Source organism: Hypanus sabinus, chromosome 25, assembly GCF_030144855.1.
Source record: "Hypanus sabinus isolate sHypSab1 chromosome 25, sHypSab1.hap1, whole genome shotgun sequence".
NCBI classification, from domain to species: domain Eukaryota; kingdom Metazoa; phylum Chordata; class Chondrichthyes; order Myliobatiformes; family Dasyatidae; genus Hypanus; species Hypanus sabinus.
In genome coordinates this window covers 53,774,480-53,787,751 of record NC_082730.1, presented here as the reverse complement: position 1 = coordinate 53,787,751, position 13,272 = coordinate 53,774,480, and the positions used below count along the sequence as shown (strand labels likewise).

At 40.5% G+C, this 13,272-nt stretch overlaps 1 protein-coding gene across 1 annotated transcript in view; it reads right to left on the bottom strand.

The window, feature by feature from the left end:
* Positions 1-216: 216 nt before the first annotated feature.
* Positions 217-13,272, bottom strand: part of LOC132381311 (leucine-rich repeat-containing protein 36-like) — a 28,964-nt gene continuing 15,908 nt past the window's right edge. Inside the window, exons 10-12 of the mRNA XM_059950691.1 lie at positions 11,748-11,965; positions 2,099-2,147; positions 217-668 (exon numbers count right to left, since the gene is read on the bottom strand). Coding sequence (XP_059806674.1) covers positions 235-668; positions 2,099-2,147; positions 11,748-11,965 — 701 coding nt within the window. The 3' untranslated portion in view covers positions 217-234. The remainder of the gene's footprint in view (positions 669-2,098; positions 2,148-11,747; positions 11,966-13,272) is intronic.

Genomic DNA, 13,272 nt, shown 5'->3' with positions numbered 1-13,272 from the left:
CCATCTCATCCCTTCTAGTCCATGCCGAACGCTTACTCTCACCTAGCCCCACTGTCCATTCCTTTCCTGTCCATATACCTATCCAATTTTTTTTGGGATAAGAATACAATCAAACAACTTTTTTTTTGAGTATTGCTCATTTATACAACACAGCATCAGCCTCCAAATGCTGAAGACCACCTTATTTTCTGGTTTCGGCTGTAGACAACTGGACTTTGGAAAATTTAACTTTGTTCAATAAACCGTGTTAGTTACCTTTCCATTATAACTTGGCTGCAAAGAATTTGAACTGGTTGTCTTTCTTGCTTCTAATCTATAGTCAGTACTTTCCATATTGGCTCTGCTAAATTTTGATTGTCTTTCTGAATTCTTATTCCCCATAATTTCTGTATTGATGTGCTCAGTAAAGCAGGCTGATTCTCTATTTTGTTGATCACAAGTTGATATTTCTTGTTCTGGCATTTGGCTGGTGGAAGGCATTCTCGATTTGAGACAGCTGGCACTGTCATCTTCAAGGATACTTTTACTGCTTAGCTTACTGTTTTCAATCGGAATTTCATCTGAAAATGATACTCTCAAATCTTCCCTGGATCGATTACAAACATTCTTCCCAACAGAACAGAAAGAGGAACGGACTGGTTTTGTAATCATCTGAATTTTGTAATCATCTGAAAGGCAAATATGTTACAATATAGTTCTGTTGAAAATAAACACACTTTCTAATAAATAGTTGAATGTCTAATTCCTGAAAATGATGAAATATTTTAATTGGATGATTACCTTTAATATTAATAATACCTTTGTCTTTAAAACTGTAACTGAAATTGTGTTTAACTATAAAACTTCATCACTTTTTCTGGTAAATGACCATCACAAACAATAACATGTAACTTCTGTTGTGTATTTAATATTTCAATAATGTTTGAGTGACCTTGTGAGTACATTGCTTAATTAACCATTGTTGGTCATTTAAATAATTAATTTGAAAAAAATGTTGATCTCATCACGCCTGATACACACACGCCTCACTCAAAGTAAGCTTGTATTTTCTGATTCCATGTTTTTCCTTGAATGAGATTAATGTTTCAATGCTATAAAAGATAGCAATTTCTCTTTGGAATTGGAGACATTCCAATGCAACAGTACTGAAGTGAGGTGAGGCAATGGGCCGATTACCAAGGGCAAGGAGGAACAGAAGTTCGATCAATTTAAGCTCTGTGCCAAATCCGAAAGGATGGGTACTGGCCTCGTCGAGGCAGCCGGATATCAGATCCCGGATCCAGGCTCCAGAGTATATCAAAGCGACAGGACCTGATGTTTGGATGATGATTTAATCTGCAGGCCAGATCGAAAAGGTCAGAGTGTAGGACCGGAGATAAGGGACAGGCTGGTTCAGCTCTGTGTTAAACTGAGGCTCGATGGATGGCTTCTCGTTGTGGACTTCAGTTCAGAATGCTATTTGCTCAAGTTTACTGTTTGCATGATTTTCTTTTATCTCTGTATAGTGTGTGTTTGACAGTCTTTTTTAATTGGAGGGGTGTTTCTTTACTTTCATAGCTGTCTGTTCAAGGTGGAATAGAGTATATTTTGACAATGGAAATATACCTGATGTATCGTCAGTGCCACGTGAACATTCAATGAAAATCATTTGAAGTGATACTACTCCTGCACTACGTCATCAGACCCTTCATTACTTTCATATTTTATGCAATGTCACACCCAATGTGTCACAAGGCATGAAAAGGAACACCAACAAGATCAGCATATTTGTAAATGCGGGAGAAATTTTGGGGAGACATTAGAATGTGGATGCAGAAATGGATAGCAGTTTTAGTAATTGAACAGCTCGCAATTCACACATTGTCTGTTGCACACTTCAGACGTAAGCATTTGACCTGTAACAGTCAGGCAGATCTCCATGACCATTCCTTTACTGAAAATCTTTGCCTTCGGTGTGCTTCGTATCTCAACTGGATGAAGAAAGGAACATTACTCCTGACTGTTCCTGTGGCGTTAACCCTCCAGCTGCTGATTAGAATTTAAGCTGTACCAATACTAATGAACCTGCATTTTCAAATACAAATCTAGAAGGCTTTACCTTCACTGGGCTGAATCCGATTTTGTCCAATTCTCAAATGTTTAGTTTCCTACAAGAAAAGATAATTTTATTATAAAGCTTCAATTAGTCTATATACTGTTCCAGTATCACGTTCAGAAAGAACATCCGACAAATGTATAAAAGATTAATAACGTTCCCATTTTCAAATGCACACAAATAGTCCAGGTTACACTCTGCTGGTTTGATAGTAATTATTCAAAATTTAGTCTGCTTGAATTCATTCATGTAAATTCTGAAGAATATAGAGGAAGATGCATGTAAAATAGACTAATTAATATTTATAAGATAAGATCTAATTTGTTTTAACAAATTCATCAATTTGAATAGAGACCACAATTGATAAAAATACATGAAACATAATTTGACTGAGGCTGAAGGGCAGTTGATGTGTGGCAGCTCTTGTAGTGATACAGCTACCTGATACAGGTAGGATTTTTCCTTATTTTCCTTATTTCCTTATTTTCTTTTTCATTTCTATAGTTTAAAACATAGAATAGTACAGCCCTTCGGCCCACAATGTTGTGCCGACCCTCAAACCCTGCCTCCCATATAACCCCCCACCTTAAATTCCTCCATGTACCTGTCTAGTAGTCTCTTAAACTTCATTAACGTATCTATCTCCACCACTGACTGAGGCAGTGGATTCCACACAGCAACCACTCTCTGAGTGAAAAACCTTCCTCTAATATCCCCCTTGAACTTCCCTCCCCTTACCTTAAAGCCATGTCCTCTTGTACTGAGCAGTGGTCCCCTGGGGAAGAGGTGCTGGTTGTCCACTCTGTCTATTCCTCCTGTACACCTCTATCATGTCTCCTCTCATCCTCCTCCTTAATCTCTGATCATGATCTATACTCCCTAAACCAGGCAGCATCCTGGTAAATCTCCTCTGTACCCTTTCCAATGCTTCCATGTCCTTCCTATAGTGAGGCGACCAGAACTGGACACAGTACTCCAACTGTGGCCTAACCAGAGTTATATAGAGCTGCATCATTACATTGCATCTCTTAAACTCTATCCCTCGACTTATGAGAGCTAACACCTCATAAGCTTTCTTAACTACCCTATCTACCTGTGAGACAACTTTCAGGGATCTGTGGACATGTACCCCCAAATCCCTCTGCTCCTCCACACTACCAAGTATCCTGCCATTTACTTTGTACTCTGCTTCGGAGTTTGTCCTTCCAAAGTGTACCACCTCACACTTCTCCAGGTTGAACTCCATCTGCCACTCCTCAGCTCACTTCTGCATCTCTCTGCAATTTTCGACAATCCTCTACACTATCTACACCACCACCAACATTTGTGTCATCTGCAAACTTGCAAACCCACACTACTACCCCCACATCCAGGTCGTTAATAAAAATCACAAAAAGTAGAGGTGTCAGAACAGATTCTTCTGGGATACCACGAGACACAACCCTCCAATCTGAATGTACTCCCTCCACCACAACCCTCTGCCTTCTGCAGGCAAGCCAATTCTGAATCCACCTGACCAAACTTCCCTGGATCCTATGCCTTCTGACTTTCTGAATAAGCCTACCGTGTGGAACCTTGTCAAATGCCTTACTAAAATCCATGTAGATCACATCCACTGCACTACCCTCATCTATATGCTTGGTCACCTCCTCAAAGAACACTATCAGGCTTGTTAGACACGATCTACCCTTCACAAAACCATGCTGACCAGGATTCTCTAAATGCCTATAGATCCTATCTCTAAGAATCTTTTCCAACAGCTTTCCCACCACAGACATCAGGCTCACTGGTTTATGATTACCTGGACTATCTTTACTACCTTTTTTTGAACAAGGGGACAACATTCGCCTCCCTCCTATCCTCCGGTACCATTCCTGTGGACAGCAAGGACATAAAGATCCTAGCCAGAGGCTCAGCAATCTCTTCCCTTGCCTCATGGAGCAGCCTGAGGTATATTCCGTCAGGCCCCGAGGACTTATCCGTCCTAACGTATTTTAGCAACTCCAACACCTCCTCTCCCTTAATATCAACATGCTCCAGAACATCAACCTCACTGATATGGTCCTCACCGTCATCAAGTTCCCTCTCAGTGGTGAATACCACAGAAGTATTCATTTAGGACCTCGCTCACTTCCACAGCCCCCAGGCACATCTTCCCACTTTTATCTCTAATCGGTCCTACCTTCACTCCTGTCATCCTTTTGTTATTCACATAACTGAAGAATGCCTTGGGGTTTTCCTTTACCCTACTCGCCAAGGCCTTCTCATGCCCCCTTCTTGCTCTTCTGAGCCCCTTCTTAAACTCCTTTCTTGCTACCCTATATTCCTCAATAGACCCATCTGATCCCTGCTTCCTAAACCTCATGTATGCTGCCTTCTTCCACCTGACTAGATTTTCCACCTCACTTGTCAGCCATGGTTCCTTCACCCTACCATTCTTTATCTTCCTCACCGGGACAAATTTATCCCTAACATCTTGCAAGATATGCTTAAACATCGACCACATGTCCATAGTACATCTCCCTGCAAAAGCATCATCCCAATTCATGCCCACAAGTTCTAGCCTCATAATTTTCCCTTCCCCAATGAAAAATTTTCCTGTCCTCTCTGATTCTATCCTTTTCCATGATAATGCTAAAGGCCAGGGAGCAGTGATCACTGTCCCCCAGATGCTCACCCACTGACAGATTTGTGATCTAACCCTGTTTGTTACCTAATACTAGATCTAGTATGGCATTCCCCCTAGTCAGCCTGTCAACATACTGTGACAGGAATCCATCCTGGAGACACTTAAACTCTGCCCCATCTAAACCCTTGGAACTAATCAAGTGCCAATCAATATTAGGGAAGTTAAAGTCACCCATGATAACAACACTGTTATTTTTGCAGCTTTCCAAAATCTGCCTCCCAATCTGCTCCTCGGTATCTCTGTTGCTACCAGGGGACCTATAGAATACCCCCAGTAGAGTAACAGCTCCCTTCCTGATCCTGACTTCCACCCGTACTGACTCAAAAGAGGATCCTGCTACATTACCCACCCTTTCTGCAGCTGTAATAGTATCCCTGACCAATAATGCCACCCCTCCTCCCCTTTTCCCCTCTCTCTATCCCTTTTAAAGCACTGAAATCCGGGAATATTGAGAATCCATTCCTGCCCTGGTGCCAGCCAAGTCTCCATAATGACCACTACATCATAATTGCATTTATGTATCCAAGCTCCCAGTTCATCACCTTTGTTTCTGATGCTTCTTGCATTGAAGTATACACACTTTAGCCCTTCTACCTTTACACCCTTTATTCTGCTTCTCTTTCCTCAAAGCCTCTCTATATGTTAGATCTGGCTTTACTCCATGCACTTCTTTCACTGCTCTATCGTTCCAGGTCCCATCCCCCTTGCAAATTAGTTTAAACCCTCCCAAACCTTGCTAGCAAACCTACCTGCAAGGATATTGCTCCCCTTCAAGTTCAGATGCAACCCATCCAACCTGTACAGGTCCTACCTTCCCCAGAAGAGATCCCAATGATCCAAAACTCTAAAACCCTGCCCCCTGCACCAACTCCTCAGCCACACATTCAACTGCCATTTCCTTCGATTCTTACCATCACTATCACGTAGCACTGGCAGCAATCCTAAGAACGCCACCCTTGAGGTCCTGTTCTTCAGCCTACTGCATAGTTCCCAAAACTCACACTTCAGGACCTCATCCTCCTTCCTGTCTACGTCGTTGGTACCAATATGTATCACGACTTCTGGTTGCTTTCCCTCTCGTACCAGGATGTCATGCACCCGGTCAGAGACATCCTGGACCCTGGCAACAAACCATACGGGTGTCCTTCTCACATTCACAAAATCTCCTGTGTACTCCCCTGACTATACATTCTCCAATGATGACAGCTCTCCTCTTCTCCGTCCCATCCTTCTGCACCACAGGGTCAGACTCAGTGCCAGAGGCCCTGCCACCATGGCTCACACCTGGTCGGTTGTCCTCGCCAACAGTATCCAGGATGGTAAACTTATTATTCAGGGGAATGGCTCATTCAGGGGTTATTATTCAGGGGTGCTCTGCAGGGGAAAGGGAACTCACTGAGATACATCCATGAAACTGGAACATTCTAGGAAGGAATTTGGGCAGAGGGATGAGAATGCAACTTAGAATCATATGGGTACCTTGGATAATAAGATACAATCACTTATATGACATTATAGGCATCACTGATTTGTAGCTGAAATATGATCATAGCTAGGAGCTTAATGTCCAAGGATACACTTTGTATTGAGAGGACAGGCATGTAGGTTGAGGGAGTAGAGGGGACTAGGTTGATAAAAAATGAAACCAAATCAGGAGAAAGAAGTGACAAAGGATTACTTTGTAGAATCATGGGCAGAGTGAAAAAACTGCACAGGCTTTTTAAAACCAGCAGAAAGCAACCAAAAAAGTTATAAAGAAAGAAAAGATGGCATACAAAAGTAAGCTATCCAATAACATTAAACAGGACTAAACAAAGTTCTTTCAGATATTTGAAGTGTAAAACAGGCAACAGAAGATATTGGATCACTGGAAAGTGAAGCTGGAGAGGTGGTGATGGGATGCAAGGAAATGGCAGATGATCTAATTAAGTATTTTGCATCAGGCTTCACTGTAGAAGATATCAGTAGTCTGCCAGAACTTAGAGATTGTCAAGTGGCAGAAGTATGCGAAGTTGCCATTACTAAGGAGAAGGTGCTTGAGAAACTGAAAGATCTGAAGGAGGACAAGTCACCTGGAGAAAGGATCTGCATCCCAGGGTTCTGAAAGAGGTGGTTGGAGAGACTGTGGAGGCATTACTGATGATCTTTCAAAAGTAATGTATTCAGGCATAGTTCCAGAAGAATGGAAAACTGCTAATTTCATTCCACTTTTCAAAAAGGGAGAAAGAAAGATGAAAGTAAATTATATGGCAGTTCATCTGATACAAGTCATCGAGAAGATAACATTTAAAATGGACAAAAAATTCAAACACCTATGATTCATTGGGACTTGAGAGTGCTTTCATAGGATTTCCTGTAGGTTCACTTTCAGGTTAAGCAGGTTATGAGGAAGGCAAATATGATGTTAGCATTCTGTTCAAGAGTACTAGAATATAAAAGCAAGTATGTAATCTTGAGGCTTTACAAGACACTGGTGACGTCTCATGGAGTACGGTGAACAGTGTTCGGTTTTGCTGACATTGGCAAGAGTTCAAAGAAGGTTTACAACAATGGTTCTGGGATTGAAATGGTTATCAAATCAGGAGTGTTGATGTTGTCTGGGACTGTACTCATTGGAATTCAGAAAAAATGAAGGAGGATCTGTCAAATTTTGGGGGCCTTGATAGAGCGGATGTGAAGAGGATGTTTCCCATGCTGGGAGAATTTAAGATCAGAGAGAGGACAGAACCTCAGGCTGTCCATTTAGAAGAGAGATGATGAGGAATTTATTTTTCCAGAGAGTGGTGAATCAGTGGAATTCTTTGCCACAGAGTCTGTGGAGGTCAAGTCATTGGGTATATTTACAGTAAGTGTTGATAGATGTTTGAAGGATATGGAGAAAGGAAATGAGATTGGTGCTGAGAAGGAATCGAATCAGTCATGATGAAATGGTGGAGCAGACTCGATGGGTCAAATGGCCTTAATTCTGCTCCTATATCTGATGGTCTTATGATTTGATTGAGGTTTTCAAGATATTAAGATAATCTAATCAACAAGGTTTATTAAGAAACTATTTCCACTCAGGACATCATCATCATGATCAAGTACCGTGCCGAGTTTGAGCTTTGACTGCCATGGCCCACACACACCTGTTTCGGGTCAAATGGATCAATTCATTGGTATTCATTTCCAATTCTCTGGCTGCTGTCTCCATCATCTTTTGTCTTTGTCTTCCTCTTGCTTTCTTCGCTTCAATCTTTCCCATAATTACCATGCATTCTAACTCCTCTTTCCTAATCACATGTCCAATGTTGCCTTTTCATGATCTCCATTATTTCTCCTTTTCTATTTGCTCTGTTCATGACATCCTCATTAGATATTCGTTTCGTCCATGATATTCTTTGCATCCTCCTCAAAAACCACATCTCTGCTGTTCTGGGACTGAAACTTAGAATTTATGCTTTCAGACCAAGATAAGGAAATATTTCTCAGTGAGAAAGATTTCCACAAGAAAGACTTTTTCGGGTCAAAGACATTTTAGTTAACCGGAGTTAATAAGGGATAGTGGTCAAGAGCATGTATATACAGTAGAGATAGTTCACAGGTCAGCTAAAATATCATTAAACGGTGTCCGATGTCTTATAGTCTAAAAATGCTGGAGGAACACTGTCAGACTGAATGGCCATTTCCTCCTCCTGTGTTTCTATATTAATCTCCTTTAATCGCATCTCCTTACTCAGGCTTTCATCTACCTTTTTACTCATTGTATTCCATTAAATCACCTTTTACTCAGTTAAAAATGTGATAAAAATCCAAGGTATTCTTGCATGCACGTATACGCACAGTGGCTGCTTCATTAGGTATACCTGTACTGAAGAAATGGCCACTGAGTGTACGTTTGTGGTCTTGTGCTGTTGTAGCCTGTCCACCAAGGTTTCACATCTCGTGCATGCAGAGTGCCCTTCTGCATCCCACTGTTCCAATGTGTGGTTGTTTGAGTTCCTGTCACCCTCCTGTCAGCCTGAAGCAGTCAGGCCCTACTCCTCTGATCTCTCTCATTTTCGAACACAGAACTGCTGCTCACCATAGGTGGCCAAAAGCTTGATCAAAGGGATGAGAAATAAATCTTATGCTGATCACCCCTTTCACTGTACACTCTACAGAATATTGTGCATGAAAATCCCAGGAGATCAGCAGTTTCTGAGATATTTGAACCATTATGTCTGGCAACAACAATCACATTTCACATAAATCACATTTCTTGCCCATTCTGATGTTTAGCTAAACAACAACTGAACCTCTAGACCATGTTTGCATGATTTTATGCATAGAGATTGCAACTATGTGATTGGCTGATAATATATTTGGTTTAAGCGAGCAGCTGTACAGTTCACCTAATAACGCGGTCACTGAGAGTAGTTTTTAATTCAAGCGGATTTCTGTGATCTGGAATATACTGTCTGAAAAGATGATAAAAAGTTTGATTAAATATCTTTAATTGAACACCTTTGCATATTTTCATCATGTTACCAACTACACAAATGAGAAGGTACTAACCCATATGTGAGGAAAAGGTTTTACAGATTCAAAGCACAGTCGTTATGAAAGAATGTATAAATTATACAACTTGAAATTGATAGGCAGCCGCAAAGCAAGAAACTTGAATAACCCAATAAAAAATACCAAAAACCACTGCGCTGAGTAACAGAGGGAAAAAATCATATTGAGCAAACAGTAGAACCAAGAAAATCAAAGCAATGGAAAAAATAAAAAGCTTATAACATATTTATCCTTAAAACCAGTTCGCCTATAGTGTTGATAGGTTTAACTTCAGTAATCAGTTATTTTAATCAGTAATGAAAATTTCCATCCATCTAACATATTCTCATTTTGTAATCAAGAACTCCTTAAATCACTGGCAGAAGGATATCTTGGTCATTTCCTGTTAAAACATCGCATCTATGGTTGATTCGAAAAATTAATGAACCTGCTGTACACAGTAATCAAAATAACTTCTCACTTTAAGATACTAAAACACCCCCTTCCCCTAGTTCCAACACCAAACATAATTTTGACTCTGCTTACATGCTCACAAAATACAAATTTTACCCAACCAACATTTTCAGTACATTCGATATCAACATAAAGTAACAAACTGATACATAAAATTCATGACTGAAAACTGACCAAGCTTAGTTATGGGTTCTGAAGAACTGAAAACAAAATGATAACATGTACAGGGGTCCCCCGTTTTTTGAACATTCGCTTTACATCAACTCGCTGTTACGAAAGACCTACATTAGTTACCTGTTTTCGCTAACAGAAGGTGTTTCCACTGTTAGAAAAAAAGGCAGCATGCGCCGAGCAGCCAAGTTCCTCCGCCGGAACTGCATTCTAGCCGTCATTGCTTAAACATGTGCCTATGAGCATCTTTATGTCGATTTATTTTGTGCATCCATTAGCAAGATGAGTTCTAAGGTATCGGAAAAGCCTAAAAGAGTGCATAAGGGTGTTACACTTAGCGTAAAACTAGACATAATTAACCGTTTCGATCATGGTGAACGAAGTAAGGACATAGTGAGTTTGGCTAAGGGCTTGTGGAAGTTGACGAAGATGATGTTGAAGAGGTTTTAGCATCCCATGACCAAGAACTGATGAAGAGGAAAGGAAAGGAGAGGAAACCAAATGCAGTAGCAAACAGCCCGAAAGTGGAGACGGGAAGCAATTGTGTGAGATTTTTGCTGCGATTGACAATGCTGCAATGACTGCAGAAAAGTATGACTTCTATTTTGAAAGGGTCTGTAAGTTTAGGGTATATTTGCAGGGTGTTTTGAATGCTTACAAAGAACTGTATGATAGAAAAATGCGCAAGGCTAAGCAGTCAAGCACACTGTTGTTTTTCAAGCCATCCACATCAGACGACGAAACTCGACCTTTGACATCGAGGCAGGCAGACATAGAAGAAGGTGACCTGTCTGCCCTGATGGAAACAGATGACGATGAGATGACACCCCAGTCTCCTCTACCTCTCACCATCCCAACCTCCGACGACTCAGCCTAATGCACAATCATCAGTGTGCTCACTGTCTTCCTGATTCTGGTAAGTGAAGCTACACTGGGCGTACATTATTTCTACTTAATATAGGCTGTGTATTTTTATGTGTTATTTGGAAGCTTCATAGCTTAAAGGTTACTGGAAAGAGAGTTTCTGCCAGTAGCGCTGGCGCCGTGTGACTTCTGCTGGTGGCTTTGTGTGTTCCTGCTACGAGTGCTACTGAGAGCACTTGTGTGAGATTTACGCTGCGGTGGACAGTGCTGCAATAATTGTAGAAAAATATTCCTACATTATATAGTCTGTGTATTTATCAGATCATTCCTACTTTTACTATATGTTACTGTTATTTTAGGTTTTATATGTTATTTTACATGATTGGGTAGGTTATTTTTTGCGTCTGCAAATGCTCACAAATTTTTCCCATATAAATAAATGGTAATTGCTTCTTCACTTTACGACATTCCAGCTTACGAACCATTTCACAGGAACACTCTACCTTCGAATAGCAGGGGAAACCTGTACTCTTCTCTGGCTCTTCTGTGAACTTCTAATATTTCCCGTTTTCACAAAAGGGAGTTAACGGAAATTGTCATGATGTTACAATGTGCCAATGACAATCAATTTTTTGCCTAAGCTCACCTTTGAAGTTTAGCTGAAAACGTAAACCACTCAAATCAGTTTTACCTGGGGCTTCTGTTCTATGATGTTATCTTCTAGAGGCAAAACCTTCCAAGTTGTTGTAAATTCATGGTGAGAAATGTAGTGCCTCATGTAGGTTCAATCAAGGGGGTGGGGTATGATTAAGAATACAATCAATGAATAGTTGTAAAATATTTCCCATATACACAATACCACATCAGTCCCCTAATACAAGAGACAACTGAACAGTGGAAAAAAATTAACTTAGTTAAATGAACCGTGTTTGTTACCTTTCTGTCAGTAAAGCTTCTCTTTGAACAAGTTGTACGAAGGGATGTTAAAGAGTTGCTGGGTGATAATAACTGTTGTTGATCAACAAGGCGGTGAGCAGATGATGTTCCATAATGCAGCATTTGGCTGGTAGAAAGCATTCTTGATCTGTGAATGCTGGTACTGTCATCCTCATCGATAGTTTTACAGCTCCTGGATTTGGTATGTGATTTCACATCTGGGCAGATTAAGAACATGAAAAATGGGAAAAGATCAGTATTTTTGCTTAACCAGGTAATTTTATCATTCTACATTTACAATAGAATATTCAGTTTATAAACATTGCAGCTTTCAGTTACCCTTCCTTAATAATATACCAAGAGTGAGAATATTTGCTTTTATTTGCTGGATATTGAAATTTCCTCTGCCATAACAAAACCTGGGAGAATTCAGATTTAGTTAATTGTTTTTCATCTAAGTTTTGTCTGAAAATGCTCTCAAACTTTCACTGGAATAATTGCAAACATACTGCCCAACAGAATGTAAAGAGGATCAGAGTGCTAATTAAAGCCATAGCAACACAGACCCTGTGGAACACCATGAGTCACCGGCAGCCACCCAGAAAAGGCTCCCTTTATTCCCACTTTGCCTCTTGCCAATACCTGGTGTAAATAAAGCAGTGGTGTATCTTTCCTGTAATACCACAGCTCTGAACTTGCTAAGCAGCCATATGTGTGATATCTTGTCAAAGACCTTCTAAAAATCCAAGTAGACAACATTAACTGATATATAGGCTGTGTATTTTTATGTTATTTGGTAGCTTCATAATTTAAAGGTTACTGGAAAGAGTGCTTCTGCTGGGAGCGCTTGTGCCGTGTTTTTGCCGCGAGTGCTGCCGAGTGTTTGCGTGAGATTTTCGCTGCTGTGGACAGTGCTGCAATAATTGCAGAAAAGTATTCCTACATTATATAGGCTGAGTATTTATCAAATCATTCCTGCTTTTACTATATGTTACTGTTATTTTAGATTTTATGTGTTATTTGGCATGATTTGGTAGGTTATTTTTTGGGTCTGCGAACACTCACAAATTTTTCCCCTATAAATAAATGGTAATTGCTTCTTCACTTTACAACGTTCTGGCTTACGAACCATTTCATAGGAACGCTCTACCTTTAAATAGTGGGGGAAACCTGTACCTCATAGTCAGCACTCTCATTCCAGTAACCATCCCTGTGCCAAATTGAAATAAAATAAGGAATTAAACAATAATGGAATACCGAATAAAGTATTACAGTTACAGTGACAGTGTAGTACAGGGTGACAATAAGGTACAAGGACAAAAATGAAGTAGATTGTTAGGTCTAGACCTATCATATTGAACTGCAGGGCCAGTCAGCAGTGGGATAGAAGCTGTCCTTCAACCCTGGTGAGTACGTGCTTTCAAACTTCTGTATCTTCTGTCCCATTGGAGGAAGTAGAAGAGAAAATGTCCATGGTGGGTGGGGTCTTTGATCAAATCAAATTAGTTTTGGTTGGTTGCCCCCG